This window comes from Eupeodes corollae, chromosome 1 (genome assembly GCF_945859685.1).
Source record: "Eupeodes corollae chromosome 1, idEupCoro1.1, whole genome shotgun sequence".
Classification (NCBI taxonomy): Eukaryota; Metazoa; Arthropoda; class Insecta; order Diptera; family Syrphidae; genus Eupeodes; species Eupeodes corollae.
Genome location: NC_079147.1, coordinates 31,060,787 through 31,081,927, shown reverse-complemented (window position 1 = coordinate 31,081,927; position 21,141 = coordinate 31,060,787). Strand labels below are relative to the sequence as shown.

At 36.5% G+C, this 21,141-nt stretch overlaps 1 protein-coding gene across 1 annotated transcript; it reads right to left on the bottom strand.

Moving 5' to 3' along the window:
* Nucleotides 1-8,637: 8,637 nt before the first annotated feature.
* On the bottom strand, nt 8,638-18,813 carry LOC129940239 (serine/threonine-protein kinase STK11). Its single transcript, XM_056048503.1, has 5 exons — nt 17,352-18,813; nt 16,946-17,268; nt 9,634-9,828; nt 9,400-9,563; nt 8,638-9,327 (listed from the first exon to the last, which is right to left on the bottom strand). Exons 1-5 carry the CDS (start codon nt 18,024-18,026, stop codon nt 9,086-9,088), a joined length of 1,599 nt encoding a protein of 532 aa, XP_055904478.1. The 5' UTR covers nt 18,027-18,813; the 3' UTR covers nt 8,638-9,085.
* Between the last annotated feature and the right edge of the window lie 2,328 nt (nt 18,814-21,141).

Below are 21,141 nucleotides of genomic sequence, written 5' to 3'. Positions count from 1 at the left end.
AGAGACACAGTGTGAAGAGGAGAGAGGGTTTGAAAGGAGATGTTGGTGCACATTGATTTTGAATTTCTGAATATTGGAATGACTGGCAAAGACAGAGTGTGGTAATGCATTCCACATTCGCTTAGTGCGGCTAAAGAATGAATCTCTGTATTTGGCAGTACGGCAGAAGCTGGACTCGAAGGTATACTGAAAACTGATGAACATTCCTATAAGCGGGAGTATTACGGTTGAATTGTTAAAGGGGTGGAAGGCAGCTGGTATGTTGTTATTGGAGTTATACTCAAGCTTAAGATGTATACAAGTCTTGTAGATAACAGCCCGATCAGAAAGAGTGAAACATTTCTTGCATCGCCTAAAGAACAAAAACACCTTGCGGAATTTTTGGCTACATCGCGTATGTGATCGTTCCACAAGAGGTGGTTGGTGACACACATACTTAGAATATCGAGATGTTCAGTCTCATTGATGCAAGTGCCATCCATGGATACTTTAACGATACAAGACAGCATTGGGTTTTCGAAAAATTAAATTTCACGCGGTTTTTAAATCTCCATTGTAGAATGCTGTTTAGGTAGGAATTTAATGAGCTCATCATATTTTGTCGTTGCAGTTCCACATCCGAAGAAGAGGGATGTGAGTCTAAGCGAAATAATAAGAGTACCATCGTCAGCGAAACAAGGTATTTGATTAGAAGTAGCAGACAGGTGTTCATTAATAAAAATAAGAACGAGTGTTGGAGATAGAACAGATTCTTGGGGCACACCAGCATTTATTTTGTGGTTTTCAGGCTTGAATCCATCCAATACTTCTGGATACTACTTGTATTGTCCGATCCGAAAGGTAATTACTAATCCAATGAAGCAGGGATTGATGAAAACCGAAAGCACGCAATTCCGATAAGAGAGCCTGATGCCAAGCCCAATCAAATGCTGTTCGGTGAGATGAATCATGAGATCACCTATTGCTGCGAAAGCCGTACTGCTGGTCTTTCGATCTTCGAGATATTTCTTGAGCTGATAATTTAACAGTGTTTCCATGACCTTGGAAAGACGAGACGTAAGTGCAATTGGTCGGTAATCAGAGCGTGAGGAAGATTCGCCCGTCTTGGGTATGCGCTGGACAACTACAGTTTCCCATCCGCTCGAAACGAGACCTGAGGAGTAGGACAGGTGAAAAATCTTATGCAGTGGTTTTGCCAGCGTTGAAGAACACCTCTTCAGAACAAGGACCAGTGGATTTATATTGTTTAGACCTTTAAGGACTCTTGCCACATTACGAGTGCGAAAAAAGATTGGTCCCATAAAATTACTAATTAGCTCAATTTATTATAGGAGGAGTCATAACGCTTACTGGCAGCATAAATTGGCGGCGAACAGCCTAGCAAAGAGATTGGCTTTCTCTAAAAAGCTTACAAAAGGAGTGGTATTGACAACGAGCGCAGGAAGAGGAAGAGCATGTTTTTTTTACAAATTACCAAAAAATTGTACTGCCTTTGAGACATTGCAGTATTTTTTGCCGTGATTTTTGGTCATGTGTATATTTGGTCCGTCGAACATGGACGTTGCATGCCTTCCTGACTTGCTTGAACTTTCCGGCTTTCCTCAGTAGGATTGATATTATAGCAACGGAAACTTACTTCTTTGGCCCTAATAACTTCTTTACAGCTCGCATCAAACCCTGCGTTCTGTTTTCATTCCCAGGAGAATGATCATATCACCACTGGCATCAACGTCACCGTATTGCCAAACGGTTCTCCTAGAAGCTCTTTCCTTAACCGGAAAGTTTTGACACGAGAAATTTGCACATATGTATAACATTATGGTAAGATATCCTTAGAGGAGATAGAACTCTTACAGCGTACATATCAGGGTCAGAGGTATGAAACAAGTCAAGAGTGTTTTCTGCTGGACTTTCCACGTCCGATATTCAGGTGGGCTCGTTGACCAGGTGAGTTAGGTGGTTCAACTCGGCGAAGATCTTAGCACACACTCCTTCGGATGGAAACAGTAGTTAATTTGTACCATAGAAATGGGGAGGGTTTGGTAAAAGGTATAACCAAACCTAACAAACAAAGCCAAGAATATAAAAGTGCCTTAAGATCAATATCGTTGATTTTTGAGCCGCTTAAGATTGGCTCTTAGAAAATCCATACTTTAATCCTAAAGAGTGCTTTGTGTAGTCAGAATTGGAGAGTTTGACAGGATTTTCTTTAAATTCTTAAGATATATTAACAGAAGCAGTGTCAAAAATACCAATGGAAACTGTATGTGTCACTATAGGCCGATGACCAAAAGCTTTAAGGCCTGACTTTAAGGCTGATAACGGTCATTTTTACTGAAACTGCCAAATTAATTAACAATGAATACAAAATATTATAAATTTCTTGAACTAATGGCACGACTGGGTACATATACATACATATATGTACATATTATGTTTCAAGAACATGATATAATGGCCTATTTTTGAAAAACGTGTTGGCTAACATAACAAAAATAAATTTTAACCGCTTATGAAAGAAACCGGTGTGAAGTGAAGATAAGTAAATGCGTTACTGAAAATATTTAAACTATTTAAATGTTGGGGAAGGGATTACAGCTTCGAAAAAATATTGTGCGTTTTACTAAAAGAAGCTTTAAGTGATAGAGTGATTATGAAGGCGGTTTCGGACCAAGCCTACCAAAACCATTTGGAATAATGTAGAATTTGATTGGCAGTTACATAACTCTTTTTACTAGTGTAATCGATTTTCATAAACATTGCAACCGTAAAACCAAAATTTAGAATCAAAATGGGGTGGCGCAACAGTCCGTTGTGAACCAGGGCCTAGTGACTTACAACTCTCAACCATTCCTGTGTGCGAGCACTGTTGTCAGGAATGGAAGGGACCTACAATTTAAGGCCGAATCCGAACGGCTAGTTTGAGAAAGCACTTTTTCATGACAAGAATTACTCTTGAAGGATTTGTCAATTCCTCGCAAGAGGCAGTACCCGCGAAAATTAATTTTTTTAAATTAAGGTGGCACAGGCAGGAGGCAGGGATTGAACCCAAGACCCCTTGCGTGACAGTCCAACGCACTAACCATCATGCTACGTGTACTACAAAAATTTAGAATATTTGTATTAAAATTATCTTTCAAAAGCAATACATTTTTGTTTTTAATCCACAACTTTTTTTTTGGGTCTTGACATGCTGAATCTTTTAGAGTCCCGTGCTATGCTAGGGGATGGCCCTGTGGACTTATTTTTGTGTGTTTGTTTACTATAATTTTACTTAAAGTCCTTAAAATTACGGCATTGGTCCAACTCAGAACTCAGTTTTTCTGATTTTCTTGCTATATGTTGTCTGGAGATTTTGGATCAATGAAACCGAAACATTGAAGATAATGATCTTTTTCGACATTTTGTCAAAAATTACTACACCTGGTCTATTAGCTGATGAATTAGTCTGTCACAATGGCTTCTGTTTCTTTTATTCACACAAATATCAAATGTCACATTGTACATCGGGTCTTTTTATATTCTGATATAGGAATATTTGGATTCAAAACTTGAAGAAATAATAATAGTTTTTATTGGTAAATAAACGGCTAAACATTTAAAGACGGAAAAGTTTAGCCGATAGTTATTTTTATAGATCAAAGTCCTCTATCCAGACATCATATAGCCTGGATAATTGCAACCTCTACAAAGTACTAGCCTAGCTGCAGCAAAGCTGGTCGTAAGTGTGAAGACCGACAACAATGAAACATTTGAAGAATCATGTATGAATCACATGTAATTATTGTTACGGTAAATTTTACCGCTGTTTTTTTTCCCTAGTTGTAACTGCAAAATATCGGCAAAGTTGAGGGCAACCATGGTCTCATCAACCACAGGGATACCTAGCCTTTTTTTGCAAAAGCAACGAAAGCAGGTGATCGAGAACGAGTTCTTTCGACAAGGTCGAAAATCCCGGTGGATGAGCCGAAGAAGTATGAGGTCAGGCGGACCCTTACTTTAACAACAATAACAACGTGTATTGTATTTAAACAATTCTTATGTTAACGTAAATTAACTGAATTTAACATTTAATCGTTTATGGAAAAAATAGGTTTTCAACGCCACGTTTTTAAAGTCGCTTATCTTAATGTTTGGTACAAAACTCACACCTCGAATCTCGCGGGTAATATAAATAGTAACAGGAAAATTCCTAGTTGAGACTTCTACTCGATTTTTGTTTTTCTTTAAACTTTCTCGAAAAATAAGAAAAGTTGAGAAGGGGTCTTAACTCGTCCATTATTTTGGGTGTGAAAGCAAAGTTTCGCTGAGAATCAACAACGGTGGCTTTCCTGATGAGCGTAAGGGGCCAGTTATAGCTATCAGTAAAATGTTTTACTGATGAGCGATCATAGCAATCAGTAAATTTACGTCATTAAATTAAATGTCACTTTGAAGTTTCTATTTGAAGAGTTCGTTTTGTTATTCATTTGTTTGTTATCGTTTGTGCTTCTGTGAAATTAAGTTGATCTTATCATGGGTCGTGCAAAAAATAAACAAAATTTATTGATTGCAACAGCTTTGTGTATAATAAATAAAAGATCTTCTCAAAAAATACGACGCTTTCAAGTACACCCGCTTTTCCATGCTCGGAAGATACATGGCGAATATTTTTCACTTAATTGAGAGACTCGAGTTGTTCCCAATTAAGTTTTTTGAGTACTTTCGGATGAGCCGTCAGCAGTTCCAGTGTATACTTTTAAAAATACGAAGTGATATCCAGCCTAGATTTAATTTGTTTCGAAACGATACCATAAGTGCCAAGGAGAAACTTTGTTTGACTTTAAGGTACAAAAATTCAATATTATCATAATTTGAGATTTTCATTACACTGATTGTTTCAGATTGCTCGCTACGGGAGCTAGTTTCGCGGACCTATCTTTCCGATTTTTGATGGGAAAAACAACAGTCAGATGGTGTATAATGCAGACTATTCAGGCAATCAACAACAACAAGCATTATACAGACTTGGTTATGCCAGTCCCCGAAATCCCCAGTTTTTGGAAAGAAATTTCTTTGGATTCGAAAATAAGACCGAAAAGAGTTTCGGAGCGTGGTCCATTTACTTTGGCACTCTTCGACTGAAAATAACAAATTTTATTGCCAACAATTCAGGTTTAATCATTCCATAACTATAAACTTACCAGGCCTTCCCAAGACAAGGGATATATCCCCCCAAGCATTTATTCGTGCCATTTTGTCTGAATACTTTTGGTCGTCTTTGGCATAAAGACACATATGGTTTTTCACTTCAAGTATTAATTTGGTTTCAAACTCTTTTTTTGAAGTCATTTTTGTTATTTTTTTAATTTGTTTTGCTAGGAAAATGTTGTTTACTTTCGATCATAACATCGAGCTTCGCGCCTCAGACAATTTTTTTGCTGTTGCTTTCATCAGTAAAATTTTTAATGATGTTTTTTTAAAAATTAAATTGTTCCATATTTTCTGACGTTTAAACTTTTCAAACCAAAAAGGAATTTGTCACTTTTAAGGCACGTCGGTTATACCTATAGCTTTTCCGATTATACCTTTGTCTGCGTCTGCTTAGATGTGGCAATACTCAAGACACCGTTTTGAACCCCCTCTTTTATCCCGAAAAACAACGAAGATCAAAGACAATAATTATGTACCTACATACATAATGTATACATATAACAAAAATATTAGTAAAAAAAAACTTCAGTTTCGATCCTTTCGATTACGTATTTTATTTGATGACAATTAATTTTTTATACGCCCGCCAGCAATTAAACCGTAAGTTGTCCCAAATTAGCAGGGCTGATTCAGACAAGAGTGTCAAAAACAACGGTTTGGAGAGCTATTCAGCGAAATCCAAGCTTGTGTTGGTCTAAAATGAATCAGGCACCACGTCACAACATTTCTAGGCTGGGGTTCAACAAGAATAATGTGGACACTAATTGTACATCTGTATATTTGAATTCAAAGCTCTTATTGAATCTTCATTAACGTGCATTTTTTTTTCACACCTACTTAATATGTTGTTTAAAGGTTATTTTTTCTGATGAGAAATAATGAAATTTATATGGCTCTCTTATTGGAAGGAGTTACGGAAGGAACCGAAATATTTCCTTAGGCGAACTTTTGGTGGCGACTGGGTGATGATGTGGGGTGCTTTCTCATCAAAGGCGTGTCTAGAAATGCAATTCACTTCATCAACAATGAACAGTAGAGATTATATTCAAGTTCTTGGACGTTGTTTGGTTCCTTTTTTGGCAGACAACCATGAGAGATCTTGGATTTTTCAGCAGGATAATGCCAGAATCTATACCAGCAGAAAAACCATTTATTGGTTAGGAATAAATACTATGTAATTAATTGGCCCGCATGCTCTCCCGATGTAAACCCTATTGAAAATCTTTGGGGAAATCTTGTAAATAGAATATAAGCGGAAGGAAAGACATATACATACATATGGGACGTTATCACGCTCATCGTGAGGAATGGCTTAAAATCGAGGCAGAAATTTAGGATAACTTAATTAAATCAATGAGAAGAAGAGTTTTTGACTTGATTCTTGCCAAAGGTTCTCAAATAAATAGTTATGCCCATGTTCTGCAGTCCATTTTGTGAATACACTTTGCGAAAGTGAATTTGGATGTTCCACAATTCGTTATTGTGAATTGGATTTTCGAACATGCAAATGGATGTTCTGTATTTCGGTTTGTTTTATTTTTTTAACGCATTGAAATCACATTTTTTTTCTGCGAATTTATTGTTGATAGCTTCCTCCTGCTAGGATTCGGAGGGTTGCATGAAGTTTTTGAATTGAAGTAATCGATGAAGGTTCTATTTCCCTTAAAACATATAAAAAAGCGTCTTTCCTTAATCTAAAATTATAATGACAGCTTTAAAGAGGAAACCAAGAATTTACTATATTTATCAGAACAATTCTACATAATTTTCACACACTTATATGTTGTATCAGGTGAATCCAATATATTTGATTTTTCTAAAAAAATTCGTCTTCTTATTTTTTCTCTTCAATTTTGCTTATTTTTTTCACTTAAAATTGCCAATAATATTGCATCCATCTTCAAAACAGTAAACATTTTACTTCAGAAACAAAATAAAAATGGACGATCCTTCAGTTCTGGCAGTTCGAAGCGATTTCGAAATCGATCGAATTGAAGAACATGGAATTTCATTTCACGTGAAATCGAAAAGTGATTTCAATTCACTTTCGATCGAAATTCGGAACATGGGCGTTAGTTTCCGTTTTTCATTTAGTTTAATAAACTGTTGTAGCCATGGGTTATAAATTTGAAACACTTCAATTTTGTTATTTTCGTATTACTAAGAAGTAAAAATACACTTATTACGTTTTTGAAACTAATTTATTGCTTGAATTAACTGCCATGACCATTACTTTTATTCATTATCATTTTTTTTTTAATTGTTCATAAACGAAAAAAATTCACGCTTTTTAAAGTGGGTTATAAAAAAGAATCGCACTGTACAAATTGATTGATAAGAAAACTACCATTATGTAGTAAACATAATAGATAGTATATCAATCTTGTTAGGTGATTTATCTTAAGCTTCCACACTTCCTTCATAAAGTTTCTGTTGTTGTCACAACAAACATTAAACATTAAACAAAAATAAAATGTTTATACTTGATCAATGCATATTTTCTTTTGAAGTATTTAAAAACGAACTCGATGTTAATAGGTCAGGTCTTGAAATATGTTACAGTGCACCTTCACTTGAAGACATTATTTTAGCTTCAGTTGTTGACAAGGCCACGTTAAACTTGAATTGTCCATTAGGTTGAATCGATTTTTTTTTCCTTTTATTATGGATTTCATCCATTGATAAAAAGGTGTCACTATTCAAACAATTTTTCGAAAAAAATCAATTTTTTCAAAGCTAAATCATATTGAAAAAAAAAATCAAAACAATAATTGCCTTTAAAATTTATATTTCATTGCAGTTAAAAGATCAAAAAAGACATTCTTGGATTTGAACACTTTTTTAACAAAACTTGATTAAATATTTTAATCTTGAATAAATTAAGGAATATGATAGTCTTTTTCCGTATTAAAAACAGGCATTATTTTGTGCGATTCTTTCTCCTGTTAGGACCGCATAAAACAGCAAAGGCCTCAGTTACCAATCCTTTAACACTTACAGAAAATAAAACAAAATTATTTTGAATTTATTATATTTATTTTTTTCTTTTTCATTTTATTTTTAACAATTAATTCCACTTTGGTTTTTTGATGTAAATTTTTCGTTTAGCTTTGTGAAGTATAATCCTTGGTATCAGATCATTCTGTCCAGCAGTAAATGATCACTAATAAATTGTTGTATATTATACACAAAAAGCATTATTTAAGGTTTTTTAAACAACTTTCTATAATTTTTTTTTTTTTTTTGATTTAACATAAATTTTACATCAAGAGTAGAAAAATGAAATTTTATGCTGAAAGATGCTTGAAGATTTTTTTGTTGTTCTATATTTATGTATATATATTTCAAAGTGAAAAATAAAGAAAATTAAAGAAAAAAAAAACATAGAAAACGATTTGTTATTTAAAAACAATATTTGGCCCGTTTTTTATGTTATAATTTGAATGTAAATTGTTGATTGAAGAGTTATTTTTTTTTAAACAATATCAAATCAGAAATATAAAACTGACGGAAAAACAATAATATTATAAATTATTCTAAAGACATGCAAATTCATAACAAAAGATGCAGATGCTGGTGTGTATTATTTATGTATTGTATTGTCGGTAGGAAAGTTCTTAAGTTTGTGACTGTGAAAAACAAAAAAATCAAAAACAAAATCGTTGTAAATTAATTAAACTAATTTTTTTGAAAATTTCACCCTACTTAATTTTTGGGGGTTTTGATAAACAAAAAGAGAAAAAAGACAAGAAAACAAAACTAACAAAAAGAAAATTAAATAACAATGATCAAACGATAAATAGGTCTATCAAAAAACGAATAAAAGAAAAAAAGAAAACGTATTGAATTCGTCATCTCCGTTTCTGGTTCCGTTTCCGTGTCCGTCTCGGTCTCAAGATGGTCGGCAATTGGTTAATTTTCTAACCGATATACACGATGTGAGTTTCTTCGCTCGCCTTTTGAGCGATGACGCCGACGAAGAATGATGCTTTTTATTTTCTTTGAGACTATTGGAGGATGCAACAGCAGCGGCCGAGGTGCCTGCTGATGAAATCGTTGGATTCGATGCAGAAGCGGCATTCTTTTTGGCTTTTATTTCAGCTGCTGCAGCAGCAGCTTGTCGGGCAAGTTCCTCTGAAAAAAGGCAAAAGAAAAATAATCATTATAAGATTTTTGTTTATTCTTTAAAGTGGTATCAACTCTTACGATTTAGGTCGTGTTCGGTGAAATAATTATCCTCCTGATCGTATTCAGTTTCATAATGGAAAGCATCTAGGTAAGGCAGTACTGTGGATCGACGATACTTGTCATTTTTTAATGGTGGAATGGGAATTGGTGGTCCTTTTTCTTCTGGAGCAGAAATAAACCAACTATACAAAAATAAATATAAGGTCAAGTATTACTATATTATCTTTTTTCTTTGGTTTTTTGAAAACTTGCGGTTCATATCGAATTTGTTGAATAGTAAAGCGTTTTTCTGGATCCGATTGCAACATCCCCAAGACTAGTCGAGCTAATTTTTCATCTAATTGATAGAGCCAATGTGGTGCCTCCCATTGTCCGCGTCCAATATTTTCTAATAGCCTATAAATGTTGTCTCCCTCGAATGGATATTGCCCAGTTGTTAGATTATACCTGCAACAAAAAGAAAAAACATGTATAGTATACAAATTGACTTATTAAAAAACTCGTTCTATGGGTGGTTCACCATCGAAAACAGAGGCAAAGATGGAGTCAATGAAGATTGGCATCGGTCGCTAAGCAAATATTAAATGTTTTAATTATATTGAAATGAATAACAAAATCTTAGAGGTAATTTAAACGGTTCCTTCTATTCTAGCCAAACTTACTTCCATACAGTAATTTTTAAGATTTAAGAAGGACTACGCTTTAATTTCTCTAATTTTATCGTAAACGAGTTTCGAAATTTTGTGTGGAGGATTTTATTATTCGAGAGGAGTGAAGGAGGACAACCAACCAGAAAAATTTAAAACCCTTGTGCTGCCAGATGACAAGAGAAATATCTACAGCAACTCAATTGTGAGAGCTTTCGCAGCAATAGAGTTTGAAAAACAAATATCGGCAATTTCCTAAATAGATCTTATATCGACAATTATTGCATTGGACTCAAACATCGAGGGTTGCTTTTTATTTATACGGTTTAGGAACAATAACACATAATATTTCATTTTTAATGCTTTTATAGTTTTTCAACATTTTTTTGACCAATTTAGAAATAATTTTTAACCTATACTCGTAAAAGACCCCTAAAAACCTATTTTTACTTTATTTTACAAAAAGACTTCCCGCAAAAACAATTATTGAACACATATCATTCCTTATTGACCACTCTACGTCCCTCAAGTGGCCATACATCCGGCTATTGTAAAGAAACATGTGAATAATTGTTGAAAGAGCTTCGTACTGTCTTTTTTTAGCAATTGTAAAATTATTTTGTAAACCGTTTGAACATATGGCCAATTATTTCAAAGCAGCTGGAGATAATTACGTGCGGCTTTGTCAATGGAGCCAGATTTAGGCAAGAAGTCTTGATCTATAGGTGTATCAACGAGCGCCTCATGATCATCCGCATCAAGGCTAAATTCCGAAACATTAGCCTGATATGCGCGCACGCCCCCACAGAAGGGAAGGATGACAACACCAAATATATGTTCCTCGAGCTCTTAGATAAAACATATGAACAGTGTCCTAGCTACGATATTAAAATTGTCTTGGGTGATTTTCATGGCAAGCTAGGAAGGGAAGACATCTTTCGTGGAATAATCGGGAAAAACAGCCTGCACGACAACACTCCCGACAACGGATTCAGGCTCATAGATTTTGCTGAGGGAGAAAAGGTCTTGGTAGCCAGTACGCGTTTTCCACAAAGGAACTTGGAGTTCTCCAGATCAATTTACCGTCAACCATATTGCGATCGATGCCAGACACGCTTTAACATCATAGATGTCCGAACTTTCCGAGAAGCTAACATTGACTTGGACCACTACCTCGTTGTAGCCAAGGTATTTCTTCGGGTTTCAAGACCCAAGGCACAACAGGGAGATGCTGGGAGAAGGTAAAACGTCGAACGGCTACAATCGCAAGAGATCACCAAATCCTACTCCGACTCACACTCCTGATACACTTACTACTCCGAGTTACAAGTAACATTGCCGGCAACACAATGTATTGAGGACCAGTGGCAACATTGCCAAGATGGAATCAGAGAAGCCGATTAATTATCTATGTTAAGGTCCATGTCACTCTCCCTAGCAAGTTTCATTCATTCTGCATAACATCCTGAACATTGAAGTGCCACTATCTTCGGTAACCGGTAGTTATCCATATTTATGATTTTGAGCACATTATCAATCTGTATTCGAAGTGTTCGTACAAAGTGTGGATGTAGTCCTGTTTCCAACATAAATTCGGCGTATTTGGTGGCAGCCGGAAGATCCTTTTAACGTAGAAGCGTACAAATTTTTCCACATCTTCATATTGCTTCGCTACCCACACTTGAGCTGCATAAAATAAGATTGATTCTGCTACTGCCTTATTTATTTCTGTTTGAGAAATACCTACTCCACAATGCGCTGATGGCGGCTTTTGCACTTGTAAGCTTTTCTCTTAGATGCGTTTCCATATTTCAATTTTTTGTCATAGTCACTTCCAGGTATTTGAACTCTTTGACAATCTCTATATTTTTACTATTGTTGGTCCAATTTTCATTACGGCAGTTTCTATCTCCTTCGTTCTTAAAAATCATGATCTTGGACTTTTCCATGTTTACTATTAGGTTTCATATTTTAAAGTACTCAAAAATCCCGTTTATCATAAGTTGGAGTGATTCTGGAGATGACGCGAGAACCACAATATCATCCGCAAATAAGAGTGCTTTAATTAATTCTCCCGCGTATTCGATACCAGCAGGTAAGAAATCGACTAAATCTTCGATAAAATAGAGCGAATAAGCTTGGGCTCATCTTAGAACCTTTTCGAACGCCTGATTCAGTTCTTAACTAATCTGACCTTTCTGTACCATTCCAAACTGCAGGACTCTTCCAAATTTAACCGACATTCCCATACCAAAGAGCTTATAGAAAAGAGCTTGCCTATTCACCGTGTCAAATGCAGACTTAAAATATACGAAAAACGCGTATAAATTCTTCCTTCTTCTTATAAATGAATCCGCAATGCTTTTTAGAACAAAGATATGATCGATTTTTGAGTAACCGGATCTTAAGCCTGCCTGAGATTCTTTCAAAAGCTTATTTTCTTCAATCCATTTATTTACTTTAGCCGTATTTGCAGAACAGCTGTAAGTATTTTATAACACGAATTAAAAAAAAATATTCCTCTGTAGTTCGACATCTCAGACCAGCTTCCTTTTTTGTGGATCGGAAAAATAATTGATTACCTAAATTCTTGAGGAATCATACCTGTTTCCAACACCTCGTTGTAAACTGCAGTAAGCTTACTTATTAACTCAACGGTTCCATACTTAAAAAATTCCGCTGGTATCCCATTGGAGCCTGCCGCTTTTCCATCCTTCATTTTTTTCATTGCTGCATCTACTTCTTCGTTGGTTATATCTGTATTCTGCCGACTGTTTGCCCGATTCTGAAAAAAGGAGAGCTTCTAAACTGCAACAACTATAGAGGCATCAGTTTACTTAACCTCGCTTACAAAATCTTCTCAAAAATTCACCTTCTACACATTCTTAAAAATGTAAGGTCGAGAAAAACTTTAAAGGGCAGTTCAATTAGAAGATAAAGTTATTATGTAAAAATGTAAATTACAGCTACAAACCAAATACCACAAAGTGGAAGAAAGCAAGATTTTCCCCAAACATATAAAGAATCCTTTAAAGTTTATTAGCGAGCTATAGAAACCGCCAAAAAGCAAGGTTGGAGGCTTTTGTCAAGAGATTCTGCCATACTTAGTAAAATCTTATCGGAGGACCATTGCAATCCATATTATCTGAAGAAACCTGATGGATTGTGGACAGCCCCTCCAACTGAGTCCTTGGAAGTACTAATGGCGACTCAATTTCCGGACTGCGAAAATTGCAACCCCGAAACTCTTATAACTCCAAACACGAATATAGTTCATGTAGAATAATATAATAATTACTAGTAGTCCTACAAAAACTGCAAGACATAGCAGTAACATGGCTGGAGACCATCCTTAAAGGATGCTTCTATCTCAATCATATACCGGAGACAAGGAAACAGGTTAAAGTAGTTTTTATCCCGAAAGTGGGATAAACACTACTACAATTAGCTTGACCTCTTTTAAGCTTAAAACACTCTAATGCATCCTAGATACCCATATCTTGGTATCATTTTGGACGAATGTCTGCTAGAAAAATCTCAGCATGCATATCTCAAAGGCAAGTCTACTGAGAGGTAGTGCGTACCATTAAGAAGACAATTTATTACAAAGAATTTACTCCTGCTACCTTGCTAGACGTAGAAGATGCTTTCGAAAAAGTCCATCGATTCACGAATCACTTACGAACTTTGGGGTAGATGTTTTTATTCAAGAATAGATTATTTCTATGCAAGTGAAAGAAGAATTCAAGCTTCGTTAGGTAACACAATCTCTTCCATGCATGTGAGTAGAATAACACTCCAGGACGTTGTTCTCTTCCCTCTCCTATGGATTTTAGTCATAAATAAAGTTCTCGTTAAGTAAAAAGTTTTTAGGTGAAGACGGTAGCTTTTGCCGATGGTTTGGTTTCAATGGTCTAGGGAAAGTAGTAGACAAAACTGTACAGATGCTCTTTACGACCAAAACTAAAATACCTCCCTTCACTCTACGCCGACTGAACTGTCGAATCCTGTCTTTACACAGCCGTTTTACGTTCTATTTTGTCTTATGGAACCATTGTGTGGTGGCCTGCGCTAAACAAAAAATACAATATCGACAACAAGGGAAGGTTCAAGAATAGCTGGTGTCAGCACTACCGGGGCCCAACCATCCTGCCCAACAAATAATTTAAATGTTAGGCTTAACGAATCAAACTCTTGGTTTTCCAGACCCTATGTGCATGGCATTACTAATGAACTGATTCCAACAAAATATTTTTTGGCAGACACTGACTACAGCACCCCTGCTCTGAAGCTCAGTAAAGATTTTTAAGTCATCTTTTCTACCAGAAATCTTTACTGCCGGGTTAAAGATGGAGTGTGGAGTTGCGTCGGTAATCTTCTCTGAGGCTCTAAGTCTTTTCAAATACCAGTTTTTGCCAGTTTAGTTCAAGCGCAATTAATAGCAATCAAAGTAGCCTTAACAAAAATGTGTTAAGGCTACCAATTCGGCCACAAAATCCTCTATACCGGTCCAACAATGTCGGTATGAACTATCCAGCCTCAACATCAACTTACAGGTTACTTTTATTTGGATTCCAAGTCTTAGTGTCATTTATGGAAATGATGGATCGGAACTTAATAGCTCAATTACGTAGAAGCATAATTATTCCGCTTGGTGCTATGAAGGGCAAAATGTTCTCAATTTTTCTGTCTAACAGTCTATCGTTTTTTCGAACTTTTATGCAGACTCATGCGTGGTATCACCAGAGTCACTGCAATATGTATCGAACATTGACCGATAGGAGAGCATGCAGCAAAGTTGGTTATCCCTCACAATACTGATTGCCGCAGCTGCGGCGATTAACTGTTGGAAGGGCATTCCTTAAACATCTTGATAAACTTTCAGAGATTAAAATCAAAGACTTGATATCCTTTACGAACCTGAAAAAGGCTCTTACTTACTTACTTGAGGTCTCCAACCACATGTGAGCGTTACCTGAATCGCGGTTTTCCTCTACTGTGCCGTCCCTCGGGATTGGATTCGAAGACCTTCCGGGCTGGAGCGTTGATGTCCATTCGCTCTACATGACCAAGTCATTTAAGCCTCTGGACTTAATTCTGTTAACTAGGTCAGTGTCGCTGAGCAGCCCGTACAGTTCATCGTTATATCTTCTACTTCATTCACCATCTATGCAGACGGGACAAAAAATCACCCAAAGAATTTTTCTCTCGAAGCATCCTAAGACGCTCTCATCTTTCTTTGACAGCTTCCAGACTTTAGCGCCATAAATGAGAACCGTAATGATGAGTGTCTTATAGATGGTGATTTTAGATGCTCGAGAGAGGACTCTACAACTCAATTGCCATCCAAGTCCAAAGAAGAAGCTATTTGCAAGAGTTATTCTTCGTTTGATTTCAGCGCTGTTGTCGTTGTCCGAGTTTATAGCGGTGCCTAGGTAGGCAAGACCTCAACTACCTCAAAAGTTATAGCTGCCCATGGTGATGTTTCGTCCAAGACGTCGTTGTTCAATGTCCTTTTTTGATGACAGCATATACTTGGTCATGCACTCATTGACCACTAAACCCAATTATGTCAATATCATCTGCGTATCCGAGTAATTGGATGGACCTTTGGAAGATTGTGCCTCTAGTGTTGACGGTTGAGTTTTGCACAATTCTTTCCAGAACGATGTGGAAAAGTCGCATGACAGTGCATCGCCTTGTCTAAAACCTTTTTTTTCATCAAATGCATCGGTTAGATCTTTTCCGACCATGATAGAGCAGCGTCCATTCTCCATCGTCATTCTGAAAAAATGAATAAGTTTGACAGGGATGCCAAAACTAGACATTGCTCTGTAGAGGTCTTTCCCGTAGATGCTGTCATACCTGGCTTTAAAATCGTAAAGGGATAATGGGTATCGATTTGAAGTTCCTGGGTTCTCTCTAAGTTTTGCCGTAGTGTAAATATTTGTTTTATCGTGGACTTTCCTGGTCTATAGCTACACTGATACGGACCAATCAGGTTGTTGACGAACGGCTTCAGACGTTCACATAATACGGCAGAGAGGATCTTATACGCAATGTTAATGAGACTGATGCCTCTGTAGTTGGCGCAATTTAGAGGGTCTCCTTTCTTATGTATCGGGCACACTATGCTGAGATTCCACTCATCGGGCATGCTTTCTTCCGACCATATTTTGCAGATGAGTTGGTGCATGCTCTCACCAAGTCATCGCCTGCTGCTTTCAATAGTTCGGCAGCAATGCCGTCAGTCCCAGCAGCTTTGTTTGACTTCAGTTTAGATGTAGCTATCTTCACTTTGTCAAGGTCGGGTAGGCGGAATTGTTGATCTGCGTCGCCGAGGTTGAGTGGTTGTATCTCCCTTACAGCGGAATTCGGTTCGTCATCGCCGTTATATAATTTGGAGAAGTGATCTTTTTATATTCTCAGTATCGACTGCGGTTCTACTACGATGTTCCCCTGATCGTCCAAATGGCTCTAGCGTGGGTGATTTTGTCTATGTAATCATAAATCAGTTTTAAAATATTCTTTTTCAAGACGACGCCTGCTAGTACAAATTGAAACGTGCAGCAAGGGCTTCTTGTGACTGTCATTTCTACTTACCTACCTACCTTCCAAAGAAGACGAATCAATCAAATTGAAGGGGAATTCCAATTCAAATTGGAGAGGAATTCTATACCTATTTGATTAAGCTAAAGCTTTCCTATGAAACAGGGGGTGTCTGATTTAAGGGATATAATCAGGTTTTTCGTAATACGCAAATTAGAAACACATTTGTCCCCTCTCCTTAAATAAATAATTAATTCCTTTCTGCAACCAAATTTCCGCCCGAAATATTGCGTGATAGGTCACAGACGACATTAACACTTTGGGATTGGTATACACTTAATAAAAAAGTAAATAAAAAGCAAACTTACAAAGTCACCCCACTGCTCCATATATCAACTTTAGAACCGGAAAACGATTCTTGACCATTTGCAATTTCTGGTGGCTGAAATGCCGGCGACCCCTGTCCCGTTGTGCACGTATCATCTTCGGCAAACGTCTCCAACTGCTCTGCCACCCCAAAGTCTGATATCTTCAGAGTCTGATCCAACGTTAGCAATAAATTGCCAGGTTTTATGTCTTTGTGAATGACTCGACAGCCATGCAAATACTCCAGGCCATTGATTAACTGCCGAAAGTATCTATGAGCTTGAAATAAAGGCATTTTCTTTTCAGGCGCATGGTCTAACATTTCCTTAAAAAAAGGAAAACAACAAGAAAAGACAGAAAGGAATTTAGTTAGTTCCAGTGTATGGACAATAAATGGAGAAATCTTACTTGTAAGCCTCCAACGCAATACTCCATGATAAGGTACATCTTTTGTTTTTCATCGTTGTAAAGAACATCTAGAAGTTGGATGACGTTTTTGTGGTGCAAATTCTTGAGAAGTTGTATCTCCCGCTGGACATTTTGTTCTCCATTGGGGATCCTCCGCAATTTTCGCTTGGTTAGGATCTTCACAGCTCGCCTCGTCAGATTCTCAGAGTCAAGGACTTCTTTCACCTTGCCATAGGATCCCTCACCAAGGACATCGCCCATCATGTACTTCCCGACCATTTTGATGTTCTTCTTCTTGGGCTGGTAGATAATCTCGGTGCTGTCCACACGATTGAAGAACATATGCCCCACATCCAAGTCGAGGTTGTCGATCTCTTCGTCGTCATCCAACCAGGTAACCTGATTCTCGCCCCACGCCTCCTTCACAGTATCTTCTCCATTCAGACCCATAACACTTACACTTCCGCCAGCTACGTCAGCGTCTATGTCCACGTCTGTCTCACTGGCACCGTCGCGGTGATAGTTCTCATTTATTAGCAAGACCTTGACTTCATCATCCTCACCTGTGCGCAGCGGTTTGTAGTAACTCTTGGAAGCTCCTGCTACGGCCTGGTTTAAAGCTGGAGGATTAACATGCGATTTCACTTCCATTGTATGGATGGTTGTGACGGTCATTGGGCAATTTTCGAAGAACTCACTGAAATTTTTGGAATTAGGTGTTTCCTTCTTTATTTATGAGGATTTCACTTGGAGTTTGGCAACCACGTCCAGAGCCGAAGCGGTGCTCTTCTCTCGCATAACCCGGATCTCTTCACAAGAACTGCAGCTGCGTCTTTTTCCTCGTTTTTACCTTTGTCGTCTTCAACGTCGCGTTGTCTTATATCACAATCAAAGAGCTCAACATTATTTTTTCGTAACTCTTGTGTCCGTTTTTTTAATTATTTATCTTGTGATTTTATTCACTCGCAACTCATTGTGACCGATAAGTAATTTATTATGCAAATATTTGGTGCTCTTGTAAGCAAAGCAAGTTAGCAACTTGGAAGAAGTTAGCAAAGGCGATGGCGAAGACGACTAGCGACTAGAAAATTTGTTGTTTTTGGAACGATTAAGGCTAAGCAACTATTGACGACTTAACTGGAACTGGACTGAGGCTGGGACTGGCTGCCCGAACGTTCGCACAGAGGGAATTTGAAGAAGTTCAAGAGCCAAGGAATTCAATTTTGATTTTGATTTTATTTTTGAAACAAATGAGAAAATTCTTATCACTTGTGTGTTTTTGATATAATTTTTCTTTCTTATGTTTTTGAGGAGTTATATTTTATTTTTGTATTACGATTTTGTGCAATTTCTTCTTGTTTCTATTTCTTTTTCTAATAATTTTTCCATTCTCTAATTTGAAAGATGGCGAAGAATGTGGAAATGTCAAAATTTGAAGAGAACTCGATAAGAGGAATAACGGAGGAAAAGAGATAACAAGTGTTTCGTTGGTTTGTTGTTTTCGTAGATGGTAGAAGGAAAATACAAAATAGAACGACAGAGAGCAAAACAAAAATGTGTAAAAACAAATCTGAGAAGAAGAAGAGCAACACGAGATAAGTGCATTTCTTTTCTTCTTTTTTGTTTTTGTTTGTTTTATTTTTTGAGAAATGTGAGAATGTGAAATGGAAAGGGGAAATGATGGTAGCTTTTGCATGAAGTTGGATGGGGTTGGTTTTTTTTATTTTTATAACTGGAACCGGAAGTAAGTAGGATGGTCGTTAATTTTGAAAAAAAAAAGAATGACAGAAGAATGGATTAGTGAATTTTGTGGTACATAAAAGTTATCGTGTGTATTGCCACACGCTTTCACGCTTTTAAAAAAAACACATTCAGTTTCGTGATTGACTAAAGATTGCTTACGCTATGATTTGTTGTTTCAAAATATATTGCTTAATGCTAAAGAAATTATTCAATTTATTGTTTCAAAATGATTCTTAGAAATACGAATGACAAAGATAAAGTATACAATTCAATACAAGTTATTATTTATTTGGATTTGGGTTTGGGAAAAGAAAAAGAGGTTTGCTATGGAAAAGGAAATTAGGTGTAGTGTTAACTCCCCCTTTGTTAATTATCTGCGTCCCGCAGATTAGGTTTTAATTTTGTACTGATTCTAGTGTTGGAATTTGGGTAGAAATTGAATTGAGTGAGTCAAAATTGAGTTTTACTGGATTAAATTGAGGAATAATGAGTTTTTTCTTATGTTTTGATTGTCGTCTTATGAAAATAAACAAAACTAAGTTAATTACTACACTGATAAAAAGAATAGTTAAATCTGAACCTAAGAATAATCCAGTTTTTGAAGATATATACGAAAGTCTCTACATTGTCTAAATGTAGCTTATGCAAATATTGAAGGTCGAGTCTTATTTGACCTTCCGTAAGGTTATCTTGAAGCAGTGGAGGAATTATGTGGTATACTTTATTTTCACTATTTATATATTTAACATTATTTACTTCTATAGATTCGTTAAAGAAATTAATTATATAACTACCGTTGAGGCTTCGAAAATGTCGACTGTATGTAATGTTGCAAATAAAATAAGTAAGAAATAATGTAGCTTTTATTTGTGCAATTGCACCTCTTGAGAGATTTTTCAGTGGCTTTGCTACTTTTGGAAAATGTTTGATGAATTTCCGATAATACGATGCAAGACTAAGAAAGCTTTTGAGTTCTTTCAGATTCTGTGGAGGTGGAATTTTGAATTACAGTTTGCGGGATCAGCGCAAATTCCTTCTTGGGTAATGATGTATCCTAAAAAGTCAACTTGGATTTTCAAAAACTTCGACTTTCCTAGATTCACCTTTAAATTTGCTCTTTTCAAATATGATAAAACTTCGTTCAGATTCTTTAAGTGGTCAAATTCGTTTTTCCCAAAGACGATGATATCGTCTATGTAGACATAGCAAGTTTTACCAATTAGAGGGCTCAAGACATCGTTTATCATACGCTGAAATATAACGGGCTCATTTTTCAGACCGAATGGTAATCGAGTGAACTCATATTTACCATTAGCTGTTGAAAAGGCGGTTTTGGGAATATCGCTATCTTTCATTTTTATATGGTGAAAGCCAGATGTCAGGTCAGGTGTTGTGAACAATTTGGATTCACCTAAGCTTCCTAAAGTGTTGGTTATGTCTGGAATGGGATAGGCGTCTGGGATGGTTATTGCGTTCAATCTTTTAAAGTCCATTACTAACCTGTATTGTTTTCCACCTGCTGCATTTGTTTTTTTTTTGACACAATCCAAAGAGGTGAATTATAAAGGCTTTTAGATGGTCTTATAACATTATCGGCTAGCAATTCATTAATATGGGATTCGACTTCGGATCGAAGGTTAGAAGGATAAGGGTATGATTTGGTATAAATTGGATCGGAAGTAGTGGTTCTTATTTCTGCACAGCACTCGTGTCTACAGTACCACTGTCAGAAACCGGTTTAAATAGTGATTCATGTTTTCTTAATAGGTTCTCAATTTTATCTTGTTCATCGCAATTGGTTTGGATATTGTTCACTTGTTAAGAAACTTTTTCTTTAAGGTCAATTTTAATGTTTGAAATTGTAAGAGTATTATTTTTCCTATCTATTATGGCTTCTAACTCTTTCAGCTTATCATCACCTATGATACCATCAAAAGAGGTTAGTCCGGGAAGAACAAAAAAATCGAGGAGGGTGTTGTTTATGGGTTTGAAAAATGGGACTATGATTTTTTCAGTTATTTCTAACTGTCCAGTTGCAGATTGGATT

What these genes read in the sequence shown, in the direction of transcription:
- LOC129940239 (XM_056048503.1), bottom strand. Translation starts at nt 18,026, where the DNA reads ATGACCGTCACAACCATCCATACAATGGAAGTGAAATCGCATGTTAAT. An exon ending in ATTGCGTTGGAGGCTTACAA is followed by an intron (nt 17,269 to 17,351) that starts GTAAGATTTCTC and finishes CCTTTTTTTAAG; the next exon opens with GAAATGTTAGACCATGCGCC. An exon ending in CACCGAACACGACCTAAATC is followed by an intron (nt 9,328 to 9,399) that starts GTAAGAGTTGAT and finishes GCCTTTTTTCAG; the next exon opens with AGGAACTTGCCCGACAAGCT.